The sequence below is a fragment of the Coenobita brevimanus genome, chromosome 7 (genome assembly GCF_032717465.1).
Source record: "Coenobita brevimanus isolate Jiangsu-jjx chromosome 7, ASM3271746v2, whole genome shotgun sequence".
Lineage (NCBI taxonomy): Eukaryota > Metazoa > Arthropoda > Malacostraca > Decapoda > Coenobitidae > Coenobita > Coenobita brevimanus.
Genome location: NC_136960.1, coordinates 5,226,446 through 5,248,988, shown reverse-complemented (window position 1 = coordinate 5,248,988; position 22,543 = coordinate 5,226,446). Strand labels below are relative to the sequence as shown.

Here is a 22,543-nt window from a genome sequence, read left to right as displayed (position 1 = left end):
ATCCCCTACACCTTTGCAAAAGGATAATATGGGACTAGCAGATACCCACTGTATTTTTTAAGGGCATGTATCCAACCTGCAAATGTCTGACAGGGGCAGGCAGCTGTACAGTTAACATTCAAATCAAGCGGCCAGTCTCCATTTGAAATCATACTGATTTGTCAGCATTAGTATGTAAGTCAATTATGACCTACCAGCAGCAGTAGCTTGGAGGAGGAGGCCAGGGTAGTCATGGGCACGGAGAAGGCAGCTCTGGGCAGTTTCCAAGCGCCCTCGCTGCTGTGCCAACTCTGCCACCAATCGCCATTTGTGTTCCGATCCTGCAGCCGCTGCTAGCTGCTCGCACACCTCTAACTCTCCTAGGCTCAATGCCAGGTCAAATCTGACAAAAAAATATAATTCCTTGTAAATGATAACATGAACATAAATAACTTGTAATTATCCTGACTGAACATCACAGGTTCTCAAAGGGTGGGAGTCTAAAGAAAGGCTCTATATGAATAAGAAATGGAAGCAGTAGTGGCAATTCCTACAACTGTGCAGTTGGAGAAACCGGGCTGCTTGTACAAGTGGTGGACAGTGAGGTAGTCACAGTCCTATGCCAATACAGACAGATATCAATTAGCCTACCTGCAAATAAAAATAGTCAAATCACCAATTACTGTATGTACTCTCCCATAATGCTGATCACCTAAGAACATGTTAGGCAGTTAAGATCCACCACAATGTAGGAACTGAGACCAAACATGGCATTTCCTGTCACTGCATAAATGCACGTTCCACAATACGGGCCACATACCTGATTATAGTTTCACTGATGTGAGGTGAAGGTAAGAGTGACAGTCTGGGTGATGACCTGGATGATGGTGTGATCTGGGCAGTGAGGTGGTCTGGGTAATAGTGTGATGTGGATAATGGTAAGCTCTCCCTCCACACTGCATGTTAGTTACAGTCCAGTGTATTTTTAACTGTGTTTATCACTGTTTAGTACATTTAAAGCTAGTCTGATGTTGGAAGGGTGCTGACCATAAGCTATTTTTCCCAGAGGCTCTGCGTCTTCCATGATGTGGATTTCCTTTAACACTGCTGCTATCAACCAATCAGCAGTATTATAGGTGAGCTTACTGTACAGAACAATTCATAGCACAATACCTGATATTAATAATGAAAAATTTTGTAGCAAACTTCAAGAACAATAATGCCAACCAGCCAGCCATCACCTAAACCTGTGTTGCCAAATGAGGTGCGTGGGAGACCTGGGCTAGGCATGTTGGTCCTGACATTTAAGATGAGAGTGACCAGCCTCCCTCATCCCTGGGTGGCATTATGTGAGCAATAAACCTAACCATCCCCTTGGATATGAACCGACACAGGTTCAATCCAGTCGGGGTGCCTGAATTACCCACCAAACCACCAGGTGCCAGAGTTTGGTTTTATGGTTACCACCAAACGTAGTAAATGCTTTCCTGATGTCCAGGAAACCATTTGGCTTGTCACTCAGTGTAGAGTCACCCACAGACAGAAGGAAGAGGAAAGAATGGAGGAAAGAACAACAGAGGAGGAAGGAAGGAAGGAAGAGAGGAAAGGGCAGTCACCCAAGAGCGGCACTATATACATGGAGTGAGTGGATGGTGATAATGCAACCTTCAATAATTATTTATATTTTCATATACAATAGCTAATAATAATATTCTATTCTTTCTTAAGGAGGTACAGTGCTGACCTATGTTCTGGGTCAGTGGAGACTGCAAGGGCCTGCTTCTTGAATCCCTGTTTCTCGAGGAAGTGTGCCACTCTTGTGCGATGTTGTGGGGGAACTGTTGGTAGAACTCTGTCAGCCGTGGCAAAATCACGCCTCATTACTGCTGTCTGGTACTCCAGCACTGACACCAAGAGCTCATAAGACACAACATTCAGCTCTTTGTCCCCAAGGTACAATCTGTTTTCCTTAGCCAGATACCCCAGAAGGTAAAGTGTCCTGTGGGAAGGAAGAATGTTAGGCTCATAAGCTGCAGACTAAATGGACAAGTAAATATAATGAAAATATTTGCACATACAGAAAAAACATACATTAAATGAGAGTTTCATATAACAAAATAAAGTCGATGCTGGAATAACTGATCTATTGTTAATGACAGACAAGGGATGTTCAACAACACACATTTGAAGAAAAGCACAATTTGTTTCATTATTCGTAGGGTTCTCAAGAAAAAATTTGTATTGATACATAAGAGACCAAAAAGCAACCAAGACAGAGGGATCTAATAAACACATCCTAAATTACTGTCGGCTACAGTACACTAAAGTGCTTAACAGTCAATGTCCATTGAACATCAGTGTCATTAACAAAGAATGAGTACTTGATCTTGGCAAGAATTTTATTGCACATGAAAATTCCTGCTTAAAACATCTGCAAGCAAATGCAACAACATACCTATCCAGGTGAGCTATGGTAACAATCTCACCCCCAACATAGTAGTTGAGTCTGTTGACAGAGTTTGTGTATATGAAGCAGTCTCCAACCCATTTTCCAGTTTTCACGACTTCTTGGACCTGTAAATTAACAAGTAAACTATAGTTCAGTATAATAAGCACTTGTTGGTTAATTAGATATCATTTACTCCTCTGCTGTAAAAAAAGGCCATCAAGTGGGTAAAAACAAAACAAAAAAATTCTATTTCAAATCATGAATCAACTATTCCCATCAAACCAAAGTGTGGATATTGAAAGTTTTAAGCCCAATTCAAATATGCAAGCTGCATGTCACCAAATGGACATTAAGTGAGGTAAGTTGCAATTCCCAGGTTAAGCCTATGCCCTGAGTTTATTTAAAAAAACATGTGGGTTTGATTCCCAGTCAGGAGCGAATAAATGTGTGTGTGTGTGTGTGTGTGTGTGTGTGTGTGTGTGTGTGTGTGTGTGTGTGTAATTCACCGGGTCGGTCAGGATCACTTGGATGGTCGTGATTGTCAGCTTTTACCCTCCCGGAAGGGAGCCGAGAGCTCATATAGTCCGATCTAAGGGCAAGGCTGTGACCTTCACACACGCACACACCCGTCCCCTTGCTCAAGGGGGACAGTAACCACCCACTTCGACAGTGAAACTTTTTCGCAACCTGAGCGAGGCGCGAACTCCCGTCCACCAGTTGGCAAGTGAGAACGTTACCACTGCACCAGCGAGCGGTGTGTGTGTGTGTGTGTGTGTGTGTGTGTGTGTGTGTGTGTGTGTGTGTGTGTGTGTGTGTGTGTGTGTGTGTGCAGTACTGTCATGTAGTAACTTTTTTACTTGTGGAAGTTCAAACAGAGGAGTGAGTGGGCTGTGGAGCAGAGGGACAGGGAAACAAAGGCTGTGACGTTGCTATTTTTTTTTTTTATAGTAGATAATGAATGGAGGAAGGAAAAACAAAGGAAAAAAAAAAACTTTTATCTGCACTTTCACAAGAAGTTTTATTTAATTATTCAATACAGACATACAATAGCATATGTAATTCCTTACAAAAATCATTAAAACATTATTAAATCAAATACCCACAGCCTAATAAATTGTTAGGCTGTGGATATTTGATTTTAATATGTTTTAATGATTTTTGTAAGGAACTGCATATGCTACTCTTAATAAGTAATGTATTTTTAATTTATTATTATTTACTAATACAGTAATCACTCCAATATCCGACGTAATAGAGCCATAGGTAGGTCCGGATATTGGTTCTGTCCGGATATTGGGCCCCAGCTTATGGACTTGTACTTATCGACCATAACTCAGAGAAACACCTATACAACTCCCTCTGGACATGCATAGCACCTATTTAAGACCCAAATCACACCAATAAGGCACATAAATGACTGAAATAAATGCAAAACAAACATAAAATGAGGGTTTAGAGGTAGGTTCATACAATAATAAACATTCTGGTGACTGGCTCCTGGACTGGTACTTATGGACCCTAACCTAGCCTAACTCAGAAAAACACCTTCCTACTGCACATGCATAGCTCCTAACACCCTATTCACACCAATAAAGGACATTAAAGAGTGAAATGAGGTAAGTATAGTATGGAAAAAAGTACAGTATGAAACATTCTTATGTCCGGATAGTGGGGATGTTCGGATATTGGGCGTCCGGATATTAGAGTGATTACTGTAATAATAATTTAAAAAATATTAAAATACATTACCTCTGTTGAAACATTTTAAGAAATGCTACTATCGTCCTTCCCTACCGCCTTCTCCCAGCAATCCACAACCCTCGTGACCCGCCCGAGCCTCCCCCATCCCTTGTCCAGACATACGGGAAGCTCCCAAGACCACATGTCCCTTGGATTGCAGAGTGTGCAATCCACAGGACAGGTGTGCAAGGCAGGTGCACAAGCGCAAATTTAGTTGTGCATGTGCAACTAAATTTGCACTTACGCATCTGCCTTTTCATGTGCGAAAGCGCAATATTGCGTATGGTCTCGTGCGGTGCACAATGCGCAAACGATATTCACCGGAGTGCAACGGTGCGCAATTACGCTTTGTGCAAGTGTTGCGCACCTGCCCAGCACTGTATATATATATACAGTAACCCCTCCAATATCCGGATCAATAGAGCCATAGGCAGGTCCGGATAGTGGTCCTGTCCGGATATTGGGCCCCAGCTTATGGACTAGTACTTATGGACCCTAACTCTGAAAAACACCTATACAACTCCCTCTGGACATGCATAGCACCTATTTAAGACCCAAATCACACCAATAAGGGACATAAAAGACTGAAATAAATGCAAAAGAACCATAAAATGAGGTTTTAGAGGTGAGTTTATACAATATTAAACATTCTGGGTACTTACAAGTCCCTTGGTCTTGGACTGGTTTGAACCGCCAGTTTGCAGTCCACAGTTAATCCTCTGCACTCTAAATTCTAATTTCTTAACACTGCACAACACTGTAAATTCCTGTGTGTTCTAGTGGCAAGGTATTGCAGTTTATTCACTGTTTATTCACAAAAAACAAGCACCTGTGGCTTGCACTGTTATGAGTATCTGCTCTCCATCGGAGTTAAGCTGTGACTGTTGATGTTGGTGGGGTAACAGAGTTGCCAGATCGCAACAGCCACATTACCAATCTCCCTCACCTTTCATATTCAAATATAACTTTTCATTACCAAAATAGTAAAGCTAGCATATATTCTTCACTAATTATATATACAAGTGGAAATACATGTAATCACTCTCCTTATAACTAACACCATGTTGATTATTTTCACACTATGTAGGGTTGCAGATTAATCAGAGAGAGCAAACAATCCACCATCTCCATCCTGTGTATCCTCATACATGTGAAAAATCCATTTGGTAATGCATTATTCTAATGCATTACCAAACGAATTTTTCATTACCAAATTGGCCCACACTTGGTAATGAAAAATACCAAATGGCAACCTGACAGGGGAGGGGGGAGGGGGAGGAAGGAAGGGGTGAAGGGACCATGGTGTAACAGCTGTTTGGCGCCAGTCGGTAATTTCAAATTATGGGAGGGAAAAAAGTCAGATTTTTTTCGAATTTTTTGCAGTTTTTGGCCCATTTTGGGAATATTGGATCCCAGGAGGATTATGTCCGGTTAGTGGGGATGTTCGGATATTGGGCGTTCGGATATTAGAGGGATTACTGTATATATGAGGCGTCTAGAACCAAAGGGGCATTGGCGCCAAAATGTACTTTTGAGTTATGACACTTTAAAGTTGTGTTTATGGCAGCGTCATAGCCAGAAGGCAATAAACAAACCTTTTATACATCAAAATGATCATCAGCGCCTATGCTCTACATGTAAAGCCAAAAAAAAAAAAACAATAATAACCGTAACCACAAAATAGGCAGTAAACCAAACCCCCAATTTATAAGTGGGCATAATAACATATTGTAGGGATTTAAAAACATAGCAGAAAAAACATCAACGAATGTATTAATGTACAAAGCTTTATTAACTGAAGATTCCAGTTCACTTAATATTAATAAACGAATAATTATTACTGTAATTTCACGTTTTTTACAACTAAAACTGAAATCAATGCAGTTATTATTTTTCCTCTACCATAATAGATTGAAATAACACTAAAAAAAAAAAAGTTGTGTAGTGCTTAAGTAAATTGAGAAGGGGTAGTGGGGGGTTAAATGGCGGGGTCGTCATCTAGGAGAACGACATCCAACTTTGCCTCCTCGGTGCCACGCCCCCTCCCACTGTCTCCCCTCACCACTCTCTTTTCCTCTTTCTTTCTACCTTTTTCCACTTCTCCACACACTTCTGACACTTACGAGAGGTCATAGGCACCACCTCCTCACTGTAACTATGTGATGAACTCATCTTGTCACCCCCCCCCCCTTCGACCCCAATAACAACAGCTCATCTTGTCACCAATAATCCATGATAAATGGGGTAAAAATCCAATACGTAATAATTATACACCTCAGTGAACACGGGAAGGAATCCTCACCGTCACACCGGGCGGGCCACACGCTTGCTGATTGGCTGCTCTGGGGGAGTGGCAGAGAGTGAGAATGCTGATTGGTTTGGGCTGTGTGGCTTAGATGCCTGCCTGCTCTGATTTGTTCGCGCGGCAGCATGGACAAACCCACGTGACTTTGAGCCCCTCTACCACTGTCCAGAAGGCCGAATCTTGTATGGCAACCAGTGCTGTCACTGAGAAGAGGGTTAAGCCTGTTGTCTCCCAGACCTAACTCAAAACCAGTATATTGGTGGGGATGCCCCTTTGGCTCTAGACGCCTCATATATATACAGTGGGGCACCAATTTTCGCGCCTAATTGTGTCCAAAAATAACGCGCGAAAGTGGAATTAGCGAAAGTTGGGGCATTGTCTTTATGGCAAAAAGGCTAATTGGTTCCCGGTTATCCTAAAGTAACATCAGATTTTCATTTTCACTTGCAATACAGTACATCAAATCACTATTGTACATTGCATTGTGAGATACAAACAATAAAAACTGTACAGTACACATTATATGAGGAGAAACATACCACAGAGACCAGGTTGAGGTGTTTAATGGATGTTGGGGGTAAGTATCCGAGGTGCGTGGCGGGCTTATTTAGCCACGCCAGACGTATTGGCGCCACCTCTTGCTGCCTCGCTACCACTCTCTCTCTCTGCCTTCTCAGATGCAACTTGATGCAACACTTCCACTCTGGGCTCTCCCCCCACACCACCAGGCCCTTTCCCCGCACTACCAGGTATAGTAGAGGCCATTGAACCGTGAGAATCCAACACAATGGAGCTAGCACGCTCGTACACAATGGCAGGAATGGGTGGACAGAGTGTTGACATGACGTCATTCAAGATGGCGGTGGGTTGCGGGCGGGCGGTGCAGGAAATTCAAAGTTCAAAATATTGTCCCAAACCCAAAATTTGTTCGCGAAAATCGATTTTTTTCAAGCGAAAGTGGAAGTTAGGGAATATTTGGTGCATGCCGCGAAAGTGGATTCCGCGAATCCTGCTGTAGCGAAAGTTGGTGCACTACTGTATATATATACATTATATATATATATATATATATATATATATATATATATATATATATATATATAAATGATGGTGATCAACCTTGGCTTTACACTAACAATCCTGCATTTTCAATTATATGGGCACTGAACAAGGAGGTGTGCTATGAAGAAAAGAACTATGGTATATGTGAACATGATCTCTTACCTCTCCCACCAAGTCAAAAGCATCTTCAATCCCATCCTCCGTTAGCCCTTCTTTGGTCTCTCGAGCACTGGTTACTGCCTCAGCACTATACCTGTACAAAATATTATACCATGATTGCATCTCATCATAGAAACAACTGGCTGCAACAGCAGAGAACCCTATGTAATATGTGCCCGAGGGGGCTCTCATCCTTGAACACTGGCAAGGAACTGGGATGGTATTCATACTGTAGCAGGAGCTACACCAGTGTATGTCTCACCAAGCTTAACACAGCCACTTTCCTGTATTAAAGGCCTCAGACTGAGTCACAATCAAATCCTTCAAACTGTATCAGAAGATGCATTATACCACGTGATACAGGATGAAGTCCTACAAAATGACCTGTGTTAGATGGCTGAACAGAGGTGTTGCCACAGATTGTGCAGCATCTAATACCATCATCAAGTGATCAAAGCAGACACATAAAAAAAAATAAAAAAGATAAAATAATGCTAATGATGATTTGAAAAATGCATTAAACATAAGAAAACCACCATACAACTACATACTTGAGAATGAAGTAGTTCTCTTCTGTTGCAATGCAGACATAGTCACCATTTTCAGACCAGAAAACCTGGCGTGGCTGGATCTCAATGCGACGAACCAACTCCTGCGTCTCCCAGTCATAGAATGCCAGCCCTGTGGCACTTGACCGACATCCCAATAAATACCCACCGTAGATGCCTGTGAAAAATAAATGAATAAATTCAATAGCTAAATTTATGAAAAAAGCACATTGCAAAATAAATATTACTTAATGCTGTGTTAAGTAACTGAATATTACTAAGACTATTAAACAGCTAGCTGTATCCATCCATTCATCACCCAGCCCAGTACTGCTTTACCAAGAGTGCAGGGGTCCGGGGCTGGGCTACTCAGTCCAGACCAGTTGCTCACCCCAACATATTACAGTAAATGCCTTGCTCCTCTTTCAACGAAAGACCTCACTCATATGTACCTCCAATCAATGAGTAACCCAATTTTGCTCTCCAACCGTTTGAAGCTGTAGACACCCATCCATCCGTCAACCCTTTAATGCTTCAGCAGCACCTTAAAGGTATTCAGTAGACATGTATGGCATGGATGACTAGTCATTTGCCCCGTCAGTGAACATCCACTACTTAATCGCTGTAGTTACTGGGATAAGATGGACAAGGACTGGGAAACATTTGATTCCACATGAGGGGATGCAATCATCACTGAAAAGGAATCCCCATGTAACAAAAACATCTAGCCCCAAAATTGGCAAAAATCTGACCATATCAATTACATGACATAAAAATTACATTCATCTTAAATGTCGGGACCAACTGCCTAGCCCCGGGCTCCTATGCCCCTCATGAGGCAATGTAGGAATGGATGATGGATGGAAAAATTATATCCTGCTTCCTCTCAAGGAAATCCCCATATTTGGGTTGGCCATAGAATAACCAGTGTTATCTATGAACTGGATGGTAAACCATGTCTCAAAACCTGTTAATTACTTCCCAACAACTGCTGAAAGATGTTGGGAAACGAAGAGATTTGACAGGTGCAATAAAATCTGTAACATGAGAGAGTCAGCTTGGCCTATGACTACATACAGTCACTCAGATGAAAAATCACTGAGAGAGTGCAACTGTGTTAAATGTTCGCTTCCCAAGTGCTGACTGTTTGAACAGTTACCATGCTTGCAGTCACATTTGGCAAAAAACTGACTAACCACATCAATTTCTCAAAATTAAAAGAGCATCATCATCATCATCCTCACTCCATTCCCTACATTCATAGGAGGCAGCAAATTCCAGAACATAGCAACCCAATGTAGCAAAATCCTTACACTGTCCATCCATCCATCCATCATCCAATCCTACATCGCCCCATGAGGAGCGTAGGAGCAAGGGGCTAGGCAGTTGGTCCCGATATTTAAGATGAGAGTGACCAGCCTCACTCAACCCTGAGTGGCATTACATGAGCAATCAACCCCAACCACCCCTTGGATATGAACCTTCACTGGCTCAATCCAATTAGAGTGCAATAATTACCCACTAAACCACCAGGTGCCAAAATTTGGTTATATGGTTACCACCCAATGTAGTAAATGGTTTCCTGGTGTACAGGAAACCATTTGGCTTGTCACTTCATGTAGAGTCACTCACAGTCAGAAGGAAAAGGAAAGAATGAAGGAAAGAAAGACAGAAGAGGGGGTGTAAAGTCACCTGTAGGCAGAAGGACAAGGAAAGAATGAAGGAAGGAAAAGCAGAAGAGGATGGAAGGAAAGAAGGATGGAGGAGAGGAAAGGGCAGACACCTGACAGCAGCACTACATCGAGTGAGTGGATGGTGAGTGCCCCCACTTACACTGTCATTTTTTCATTTTTCTTTTTCCCTTCCATCAAACTGTTTATTTTTCCATCTCTTACCTTCACAGCCAAAATCAGGTTTAAAAGACTTCTTTTCCTTGAAGTTCTTGAAGAGCTTCACAGTAAAGTTACTCTCCCTAATGGCATATTCTGAGGAGTCCAGTGCCCAAACAAATTCAAGAGCTGGACCAAATGCCTTGTTGCGCAGGGCCATGGCTGTGTAGATAATATATTCTCCATCTCCACACACCACCACAAACCTGGAATTTTAAAAATGTAAATAACAAGACATTAGGTGTCCAAGCAAGACAAGTACAGATGGATAGTTTATGCAATTGGAAGGTAATGATTGTTGGGAAGGCTACAATCTCAAAACTCAGTCACAACTTATACATGAGGTGCTACCACAACTGGTTTCCCTAAAGTGACTGGTTTTCTCTTGTCCAACTGGGTGCTGTCTACAATATGAAAGGATTACCGTAGGCATTATATATATATATATATATATATCAATCAAAAAAAATAATCTGGTCATTTGCTTATCAGGTGCACCAGTTTTTACAATGGAATTCATTAGTGCTTCAAGCATGTCTGCAATTTGAAATTACAAGAATCGTGACATTATCCACGTATAATACAATCTTCATCTATAGAAGTGATCCCAATTAAATCCTGTTATCATCCATCAAAACACTCTCAAGATCGTAACTTTTCATACAAAGGCTCTGAGCTGTCCCTTAAATGATTCAGATTTATTAGACATCAGCTGTCTCATGGATAACGTCAAAACCTAGACATGACACAGGAAAACAGCCCTTCAGAAAAGCTGACATGAATATTTCTTGGTGCTCCTGGTTCAAGGTGCAAAGGATCATCTTCATTTCACAATACCTTGCTTACGCATGTCAAAAGATGTTTTAAAAAGTCATAAAAATACTTCAGATCACCAATGTAATTATATAAAAACCCTCAGAATCATAAAATATAAATTCCATTCCAGCTTTTACTGGCAGCCAGTGTAACTCAGTCACGAATGAGGTAGTGGTGGTTCTCAGTGAGAGAGCAAAGATAAGCACTGCTGCCCTATTTAACACAGATTGAACCTTCCTCCATAGACTAACTCCTAAATCAAATCAAAGGCTGATAATTATGAAGTATATTTCGTAAGCCAGTGAAGACAAAATAGAACATATCATTTTGTGGGTGGAGGCAGGACTAGAGATTTTGTTTACATATGATTCCTGCCACTCACAATGGTTTGGTTTTCAAGGATTAATCCAGTGATCCATTTTTCTCATACTATTCATAACTACCACATTATAATTCTTACCAATTATTTTTCGTTCTTGTGAAAATCAAGTTGTTTACCTATTTTATAAGTGTAATATGCAATAGATCTGATCAAGATTAATTATATTTTCCCCTCAAGTACTTTTTTTCCTTATTTTCCGGGAAGTTGGCACATTCCAAGGTCATATATGTAGTACAATAACATAAGTGCGTTTATGTGATCATTAATGCTTGGTACTTCACCAGGCAACTTGGGATGGGTAGGATAAGTTTTGGAGGGTCACTAGAAATGATAATTGGGAACGTTGGAACAAATATTTTGGGGGAACATTGGAACAAATATTTTTACTTGTACTTTAACTGTAAAAAGCTTAATTTTAAAAATGCAACATGAGGTTAGGCCAAAAATTATGCATTATAAGCAATTATACTGTACAAGGCACATTCTGCAAATCACCAGGATTATCTCGGTAAAGCATACATTAAATCTTTTTCCTGAGGTCACAAAACTTCTTACCTGCCATTAGGATTGTGGGCAATGGTCTGAGGATATATATCACATGCACCAAGGTCCTTCACGGCGAGAGGCAATCGCTCACCATCTTGAGCCTCTTCCCCACCACCTAAAGCCTTGAGGTTTGCCTGTTGAATTTCTGAGTGTCTGGCCCACACAATCTTTCCACTAACATCCATGGACATAGCTGGCTCCTCACGCCCCACCTGTTGAAGACAACTTATTTAACTCTCTCAGGTTCCTATGTCTCACTAAGTTAAATACAATTTTCTGGCATTAGCTGCAAATAAAATGCCCAAACACCTACAAGAATGAAAGGCTTAATGGTGACAGTATTAGCACTCTCAAGCTTATATGATTTACTCGTAGTTGAATAAAATAATTTGGAGTTAGGTGTAAACTGTATTCTGCAGTTATCTTGAAACTGGGAGGGTTAATAAAACAGTATTAACTCTTTCAGGCTCCTATGGTTCATTCTCAGGCATACCATATAAAAACTGGAGTATGCTGAAAGAGAATAAAGTACCATGAGAGGGTTAAAGGCTGAAATATGAGCTGAGTTACAGTTACATCCTTACTGATGGAAACAAACAGGGTATCAACCCACTAATATGTAGCAAAGCCTTTATACTTAGTTTCTTTCATTAAAATACATATAAAATGTTTCTACTACAGTTAAAAATTGTAAACCAAAGTTCCTGTTATTCTCTCAAAAATTTCTTTTGTTTACAGAACCACACTTCTCTGCTTCAGTGTCAAGTCCACCTTAGAAATACTTACCTTAACCATAACACTGCCCTCGTCATATCCAAAGCAAACGTTGTTAGAGCCAGGCAAAGAAGAGATGCACCACACTCGATCAAGGCCATAGTTAAGGGTGTTCTCCAGCCGGTAAGTGTTGGCGTGCCATATACGCACTGTGCAATCCTCAGATCCAGTCAGGATGATGGGCAGCTCAGGATGGAATGACACTGAAACAAATATCATTGTTAACATGTATGGCACTAAGTAATGATCATTTCATTAATCAGAGTACAGTACTACTTTTATTGACGTAAAATAGTTACTCCACTAACAACACCAGTTTGCTTAGAATTTTTTATTTTCTATTTAATTTATGCTAGCCATTCATTAGCTGGTCACAATGATTTTCCAATGCTCCGTTGTGGCATGGTTGTTAGGCTTAACAAAGTTTAAAATTATCTGATAAAAAGTTCACCTTATCATGCTATACAGTAGTTCCATAAAGATTTATATGTAATGAGTAACAAGCAACACTCATTTATACAGCTTTCATTCTTCTTTGGATTAATGACATAATAATAAATACTCTCTGACAATTATTAAGTAATGTGGCTAATAACACTCCTTCATGCAGTCTTGTTATAGTTTCTGATGTCACTCAATTTTTCATTCTGTTTTCCAATACCCACAGAATTCTTTTAATCATACTGTTAACAAGTGCAAGCCTAGTAATAATCACATGCATAAATCTGTCAATTAGGCCCAACTCAATCTATCACAGACTTTGTTCACGTAATACTTATCTTACATGTACCCTACACACCTAAGCCCAGATTCTGCAAGCATCCTTCAAAGTGGTGACACGTGCATTTATTTGAATCTGCAGCCCCTTTCGTATAATTACCAACATTTACATTTTACTTATGGAGACCAGTGATCATGACTGCATGAGTAGGTCTTTCCATCTGAAGGCAGCAGGCACCATTATCAATCATCATTGAGCTGATGGTTGTAGGAGAGTATGTCCTTACTCATTACAGTTTTATTCATTCTTTATATGACTTTCTATTGCATAAATTGCTCCCAAACACACATCCATTACTTGTTTGGAAAATTCTCAATCAAACAGTATCCTTCATTATCTCCTCAAGATGTTTTTATTTATCAACATGTATCTATCTATCATCCAATCCTTTGCAGCCATATCAGGAATATAAGAGCTCTGGGGTGGGTATTTACTGTAGTCCAAACAGTCAGGGCAAGAACAACAAGTCACTTAGACTTGACTGGCATTATGTGGAAAATAAATCCCAACCACCCCTAGGAGCTACACCTATTGGGCCACATCTAGTTGGGATGTCTTAATTAACCTAACCAACTGGTGCCAATCTGCTTATGTGACTACCATTCAACAGAGTAAATGACTTCCTGGGCTACACGAAAGTGCTAAATATTTAACCTAGAAACTGCTTTCCCCAAAGTGAAATAAGTTCAACATACCAGAAAATGATGTGACCATCAACCTGCTCTATTTCATTACCAATACAAAATAAAGCTCACAAACAAATCAACGGTGCTTTCATTGTAATGCCATTCCACACACCATGCCATTACTCACTTCAGGCATCTCACAACCCAGTCCTTCAACACAACCTCAACAAAGCATCTCAAAGTTGCTGACTTAACTAGTTAATTTCTGCAGACCACCAAGTTCTCATCCATAAGAAAACAAGTTTTACAACAGCAAAAATAATAACAACCTTACTGTTTACCTTGATTTGATAAGTACTAACCTGAGGATACATTCTGTGAGTGGCCTTCAAGAGTCTGGACACAGGTCTTATTCTGGTAGTCCCAGATCTTAACAAGGCTGTCATCAGCTCCAGAGATGAGGTATGGCTTGTCACCTCCATGGTAATAATCTACACAATTGACTCCTCGCTGGTGTCCCTCCAGGGTGAAGTTTGGCTGCGGTGATCCCAGCTGCCACACCTGGTAGGAAATTACAATCAATCAGTCAGTCTGTTCCAATATACAGGGTGGCCTGTAACTAATGCTCCCCTAAAAACTCATGTGGCAGTATCTAAAGTGCTGCAGGGACAGGTCATTAGGGTAATGTGGCTGTGGCAGTGGGGAAAAAAAAAAAAAATGCAAGGTAGATACCCTGTAACACTAATTGATCTGTGCCCACAACACACAAGAAACTGCCTGGCAAACAGGAAGTTGAACGTTATACACGTACCATCCTGTCTAGGACACACAAATTTATCACACAATCTTCACACTGTACAATTCCAATACAAACACCAACAAGAGCATCAGTAAGTCCCTATTTACAATAGAACTGTACTTCAACACTGTGAAGTTTCTTACATCATCAGCACCCATCACAGTGACATCATGCAACAAACAAATAAAATACCACATTTGTGGGTAGAAAAATCTGTGGCTGTAACATATGAAGACTGATATGAAAGCAAAAACACCATACTATACTTGCAATACTGTATTTCATTATTTGACAAGATCAGGAAAGCACTAAAATTGAACTGTGCCCAGGGTGGTTACTCACCAAATACATAACCATCATCATCCTGATCTTTTTTCCCAACCTAAAGATGGTATGATATAGGATCCACACACAAGGTAAGAGAAAGTATCTTGTGAAACCACAGCTATTATCAAGATGTCCACTGAAATGGGTCTGACAATTAAACAGATCATTTAAACCTTGGCATCACTTCACATGCCTAACCATCTGCACACAGATATAAATTTTTTTCTCTATGCATGACCTTCACATAAACCTGCCATATTTTGTCAGTCTGCTGATTATCAATCTAAAAAGGAGTGTCAAATCCTTGCCCTGTGCTTTTCTATACAAACTTCATCTAACCGCCTTGAACTCTCATTCGTCCCTTAACCTCATCAACATCCGTATCTCACTTGCTCAAACTACCATTTACAACATCCATCTCCCTGGTCTTAGCCTACACTGTATCTCTGACCATCTAACTCAAACTAAGTATTGTACCACATACTTTCCCTGATAAGCATAAAAAACAGGGCCCCTGAAGATACGTGCAGTTTTCATTATCACCAGCACCTTTCTACAGGCAAACTATTATCACTGCCTTTCTCCTGATTTCTGGTACCTTTCATATAGTGTACAGTATTCTACTAGATTGTAATTTATACCAGTAGTTTGTGCATTGTCAACATCCTCTTGACTGCAGTAAAACCTTGAAATAATGGACTTCAACAGACTGGAATTCGCATCTATCAGAATCAAGGAGCTACTGGACTAAATTCTTATATATCAGAAAAAGTCCGATAATGCCAGATGCACTCCGGACTGCCTGACTACTTCATTTATGTTCACCACAATAAAGTAAATAATAAGACATGTTTATCGATGTACAGTATAGTATTATCATATATATTATACCATATGATCATTGCAGTGAATGTACAATACAGTACAGTACTGCAATGGTAGTGAAAACTGTTGGTGCAATCCGGACCAACGTCTAATATATATGAAACAGTCCGGGTTAGAAGGGGGAAGTCCAGATGTCGCTTTTATCGGAATGGCTTGGGCCCCAATTAGTCCATTATAATGAGGGTTTATTGTACGTAACATTCCTCCACTAAGTCCATCAATTCTTACTGTTTACTTCCCCTTGCTCCAGCACTACAAGCCTATCAGCATCCTCTGCTTTTTTAAAAATTTCTTTATTATCTTTTTAAATACACCTATATATGCAAGGAAGAAGGGGTCAAAGGTTCTAAACAAGACCTTCCCATCTCTTTCAATATTCCTTCCTCTGGTTTCCCTAGCTCTTTATGGCCTCGCACCATTTCTTCCAATCATTTGTTTTCATCACTGGTAGTTCTTCCATATGTGTCCACTCTCTCCCTGTCTGCATTTCTAAGCCTTCTATCCACATATCAAAATCTGTTCAACTTTCACTCCAATCCCAAACACTTTACCTTCACAGTGCGATCTAGGGAAGCTGAAGCAAATGTGTTGTTGTCTTTAGGGTTGATAACAATCTGCATTACATAATGGGAATGGCCTTCAAATACTTGCTGACAAGACCACTTTTTTTCCCAGTTCCACAACTTGATGGTCATGTCATCTATTAAAGAAAGAAAAGGAGGATGAGTAAAAGTACTAGCCTTGTATGTATATGCATGTGTTTCATGCCACATACTATTATCAAAAGTATTTAATACTGTTTAAACTTGACTAAGCCTAAAAATATAATTCCAATCATCACTGAACCCTTTACTGTCCCAAGTGTAGAGGACTGAGACTAGGCTACTCAGTCCAGAAATTTAAGGTATGAGAAACCACTTGCTCAGTGAGGCATCAGGTGAGAAATAAACCTCAACCATCCCTTGGATTTATAACCTGGTGTGAAACATCCTATTGGAGTACCTGAACTCACAAGACCACAAGATGTATATTTTATTGGCTATAACCCAACATATTAAATGGCTGCCACAAGAAATCATTTGGCTTCTAACTCAGTGCAAAACTATTGTACCTGTGGCACTACACTGAATGAGTGGATGATGGGTGCCTGATTCACCACAAAGTAATGTTATCAATGACTGAAAGTATGAACAGGTGTAGTCATCACTAAAAATGGAAGAGACCAGATATAAACCAAGTATGGGAGGATGAAGGAGATCAAATCTGTACCTTGTACCTCCTTTCTAATCCAATTTGTCATCAAAATAAACAGAGCCTTACTGTATGATCTCCCCTATCCTATTGCTACAAATGAGAAACTGGATTCAGATGATGATGATGAGTGGTGATGAGAGTGACATATCAATTATCTTTAATAAAATAAACAGCAACAAGATTAATAGCCAACACTAACCACTGCATGTGAGTATGAAGGGCTGGGTGGGGTGTACAGCAATGCATCTCACATAGTCCGAGTGTGCCTCAAACTGGTGAACACGCTCCAAGGTGTTGTAGTTGTATACCCTCACCTGCATATCATCTGAGCCTGTCACTACCCAGTTCTTGCGTGCCACAAACCTTGATGCTCGCACAGGAAGGTCACATACCTTAATTAGAAGAAAATAATCACTACCTTTCTTCACATTACACTGACTTTAAACAAAAAAGTTTGGCCTCAGGTACACCACTATACTCCCATATGTGAATACATAAAATCATCCACTACTTGCCAGAGCTTCCTTGGAAATATAATAAGATAAACAGAAAATCAAAGTGGGTAACACAAAAACCAAAATGAAATACAACACTAGCTATATTGTATGACAGTATGCAAAGCCATTTTCCTCCTTAACCTGTAGAGTGCATAGTTATCTGTCCAAAGACTACCACTGCACAGAAAATGAATTTTTCTTTATTCAAGTTACGTATCACAGCAGTGACAACAACATTTTGCTGTTAAGGCACCATCATGTGTGGGGTTCAAACCCACCACGCTACTGCAGGTCTAACGGATGCATGAATGAAACGTAATTACTGTATGACACATTTTCAATCAGATCCACACATCCCGACCCACTTAAGTGCGGGTAGCAGTAAATTATGCTGAGAGCTGCAAATCTTTTAAAACTGAAGTGCTGTTGTGAGATGGGTTCAAGCCCCTCACAGATGAGGGCACTTTAATGGCATGATGTCATTGCAACAGATCAAAATGTAGGGCATAAAACAGTGAAACAAAAGTTTTATCAGTCCATGTTTGAAGTTTTTATAGGTGGGTCAGAATTCCATGGTAGTACAGAAAAGTGACCTAGGTAACTTTGTCAGCTCCTATGGGTCGGTCAAAGTTCTGTGGTAAGGGAAAATTAATACACAGCGCATGTGTAATGTTCCATAAGCGAAAATGTGACATCATTTGAACATGATTATGTGTTACCACCCTCCACAGCATGAAGAATGAAAATGAGGTACCAAGGAAAAAGGTTTGCACAACTGTGTTGAATTACACCAACCAACTATGTTAGTGCCAATTACCACAGTCATATGTACACATCAAGAAAAAAAAAAAAAAAAAAAAAATTATAATCATTTATGTTTATAATAATTATAATAAAGCACAGTACAGCATTACCTCAAAGCTCTTGACCAACTGCTGACTCTCAATATTCCAAACATGCACGTTGCCATTGTAGAGTGACGCCAGCATCCATGGCTCAGTGGGGTGCAGGTCCACAGACTTTACACGATCTGAGCGAGCTGTTAATTTGCGCTTTACATCCAGGCGTAGAGGCTGTTAGGAAGAAAGTATTTCTCCATAAGTACCATGCATCATAATTACAAAAAAGAAGAGATTATAACTAAAAATGATTTTTTCGTTTAAGTACAATTCATTGGAACACTGTATATAGTACAGAACTGGTGCTGCTCATAAGCAAGAGTTACATTCCTGTAAAATTCCTTTTATGGAAGCTGAAGTCTATTGGGAATGCAAGTTTAGGGGAAAATAAAACTGGCACATTATATCTTAGTTTAAGAATATTACTGTGTTTAATCTTATTTTTCTAGCAACATACTGATGTATACTGGATAAATGTGCATCCCAGGGTTGCCAGCCTTATGTTTAACATTGGTCACCAATTAACAAATCAAAACAAAAGCCACTGAACACTGTAAGCAAAATGTGGCTTCTGTGAAAGGCATCTATATGTAGTAGCTACTGTACTAGAATCTTTTACCAGCTTCAGTAAAGCATACAGGATTCATAATTAGGCAAGTTAGTACTGTATAACCGCAAAGGAATAATCACTGCATTACCCTCAGGAGAAAAAAAAAAAAAAAATGCCCACATACAACCATGGTGCATTTATTCTCATATGAAAAAAAATAAAAAAAATAAAAGGCTGACTACGAGGGTGTATGTAGGTGAAGTGGAGGGTGGGAGGGAGAGACCAAGGATGAGATGGAGGGATGGCATGGAGAGGTTTATGAGGGAGAGGGGAGTGAGTTAGGGGGAGGGCTGTCAATTGGTGGGTGACAGAGCAACTTGGAGGAGTTTTGTCTGCAGCCACCCTTTGAGGTATTAGGGTGTCGGGCTATAGACAGATAAATAAACAAAAGTCTCTTATGGCTCTGTACATGGCCAAGTTTACTCAGTTTGGAGGGCTGATTTACAAGTACCGGTATATATCAGGTTTCAGCCCACACATTCCTCGCTGTTTTGGGTGTGCTCTATAATTACAAGTGGGGGAGTGCAGTGATGTTTATGTTCAGCTGAGAAATGAGCAGCCCAACATGACATGACCCGACTGCAATGGTTTTCAAAGGCTAGTAACTTTTCTACTATGTGAGACAGAGAAGAGACTCTCTAAGCAGGTAGTAGAGCTCTATATTTACTCACGAGACCAAAGAAACCCCTTGGAATCCCAGCTTTCCAAGGGAATATACTGAGGGCTCAATTGACATGCCCCACTATGAAATCAATTTAAAAAGGATTTCCTGTTGTAACACTATGTTTTCTTGCATGAATTCTAACAATTAAATATCAGTTATTATGCTCATAATTTTGCATGAACGTTTTTTTCTATACATTAGGGGGTGAAATCAGGAAGGGTACTCGCCCCAATTCTGGGTTTCATCATTCGATCAACAGCCAAGCATTTACTGATGCAGTTCATTGACATGAAAAGTCAGGAGCAAAGAAATGAACATTATGCGTGTAATAAATATTATGACACCTCGCTATATGCACATCGTGAGAAAACTTGAGAAGGTAAATATTTTAGCTCAATTATTCTTCTGTTATTGTTCACCTAGCTACAGTACCTCACCAGAAATGCTGAAAGTTTACACCAAGATGAAATTATGGCAACAGGCACATGTAAAAATGCTCGCGCATTCATCACGCACTCACAATGCACACTTTACTGGTTATACAGTATATCTCTTATACAAACACCTAATATTCTATGACATTTCCATCGGAAATAAATAATAATGGAGATGGCAAAATCATACACTTATGCAACTGGAATCCACTAGGCTAAGCCACACAACCTGTGATGTTCTAGATGGTAGCTCTGTGACACTGATGATTGTGAGGTTAAGCTGGCCTTGGTTAGAAATGACATAAATGGGTCAGGGCTGGACAAAGTAGAGTTAGGGTAGGTTAATGCCTACTTGGTGTATTACACACATCCATATACTTCCACCATTAAGGGATATTCAACACATCTGTATACTTCTACCATTAAGGTACCAAGGTTTGGGGTCATTTGAATAACTGGAAATTTCCAAAACAAATTAAGGTAAATACCACACAAATCACATAATAAAAAAGAAAAATTCTCAGTAAGTACAATGTGGGCTTTAGCTTCATATATACCAATTTTTCTAGTAACCAAGGAGGTTCATTCCTACCTCATAATTATGATTAATCGAATTTCATGCAACCACTAGCTACTTTGTATTCTGGTTTATTGGCCCAGTTCCGTCTTAAAACAAACCCAGTACTGTTTACCCACTTATTAAAAGTATATAAGCCACTAATGTTCCAATCTTTTTATTACCTGTCAAAACCTCCCACAACTAGTTTCGCTAAATACATAAAGGATACCACTGACTACAGGACAATATGCTCCCAAACCCATGAAAAATACAGTATTGACAGTTTCGCCGAGTGACAGTTCAGACACTCTAAATCTTAATGCGGTCACTACAAGCAAAGCAGCATGTGGCTTGTTTACTATAACTCCGTTCATGCTGCTAATATCGAGCTTTATTTCTTTCAAACATTACCTTAAATAAAATCACTGGCATAATACCAGAGCAGACGAACATGAAATGTGTTTTTGCCAGACCTGACGCACACCTGGAATACGTCTCCTATGCAATATACTACATCGCAAATCGATCTAAATCACCAATATATATCTAAATGTGTTGGAAATGTAGTAAATTCTGCTTACCATGGTGAATCCTGTTAGACGTGCGGTACTAACCCAACACCACAACCTTCCGACGTGTCAACTACTGCCACGCATGCGCATTTATACCAATGGCCGCAGCACCCACTCATAGATATCACATCTTATAGAGTTGCCTCATCTAACGTTTACTCATGCACACGCTGGCCCTCATATCTTCGAATTACATCATGTTACTCTTGAACGCACTAACTCTGAAGACTCTTTGTCAGGTGAGGAGAATCGTCTGGCGATAGCATTATCGATACTATTTCATTTTTTGTATTTGCTGAAAGCTGAGATAATAACCCTATGATGAAGGCAAGTGTACAGAGTAGTAAGTGCGTTTATCTATTGGTAGTGCGTATTAACTTCCGCATATAAAATAATGACAAGATATAAAGATGAGACACAGATAAATAGTTGAGGAAATGATGCTACCCAGACAAGAAACTTTTCCCTCACTATCTATCTATCTATAGCCCGACGCCCTAATCCTGCAAAGGGTGACCCCAGACAAAACGCCTCCAAGTCGCTCTGTCACCCACCATTTGACTATCCTCCCCCAACTCACCCCCCCCCCTCATATACCTCTCAACTCCATCCCTCCACCTCATCCTCGGTCTACCTCTCCCTCTCCCTCCCTCCACCTCACCTACATACACCCTCTTAGTCAGTCTTTCATTCTCCATTCTCTTCACATGTCCAAACGACCTCAGTGTATTTCTCCAAATCTTCTCAACCACATCTACATCCACCCCTCAGCGTTCCTGCACTTCTTCATTCGTCAACCTGTCCCTCCACGTCACTCCACATGCTCCTCTCAAGTAACTCATTTCCACTGCTCTCACTCTTGACTTGTTCCCCTCTTGCAAGGTCCATGCCTCGCTTCCATACGTCAGGATAGGGATCACAATACTATCATGCAGTGATTTCTTAACTTCCATAATCTCCTCCCTATGTCTCATCACTGCTTTCAGT

At 40.2% G+C, this 22,543-nt stretch overlaps 1 protein-coding gene across 1 annotated transcript in view; it reads right to left on the bottom strand.

Moving 5' to 3' along the window:
* The window catches only part of beta'COP (coatomer subunit beta'), a 40,905-nt gene extending 19,310 nt beyond the window's left edge, over positions 1–21,595 (bottom strand). Inside the window, exons 1-13 of the mRNA XM_080275916.1 lie at positions 21,566–21,595; positions 18,733–18,891; positions 17,521–17,713; positions 16,619–16,767; positions 14,419–14,617; positions 12,662–12,852; positions 11,885–12,087; positions 10,138–10,337; positions 8,246–8,420; positions 7,698–7,788; positions 2,435–2,553; positions 1,724–1,978; positions 195–382 (exon numbers count right to left, since the gene is read on the bottom strand). Coding sequence (XP_080132042.1) covers positions 195–382; positions 1,724–1,978; positions 2,435–2,553; positions 7,698–7,788; positions 8,246–8,420; positions 10,138–10,337; positions 11,885–12,087; positions 12,662–12,852; positions 14,419–14,617; positions 16,619–16,767; positions 17,521–17,713; positions 18,733–18,891; positions 21,566–21,568 — 2,125 coding nt within the window. The 5' untranslated portion in view covers positions 21,569–21,595. The remainder of the gene's footprint in view (positions 1–194; positions 383–1,723; positions 1,979–2,434; positions 2,554–7,697; positions 7,789–8,245; positions 8,421–10,137; positions 10,338–11,884; positions 12,088–12,661; positions 12,853–14,418; positions 14,618–16,618; positions 16,768–17,520; positions 17,714–18,732; positions 18,892–21,565) is intronic.
* Between the last annotated feature and the right edge of the window lie 948 nt (positions 21,596–22,543).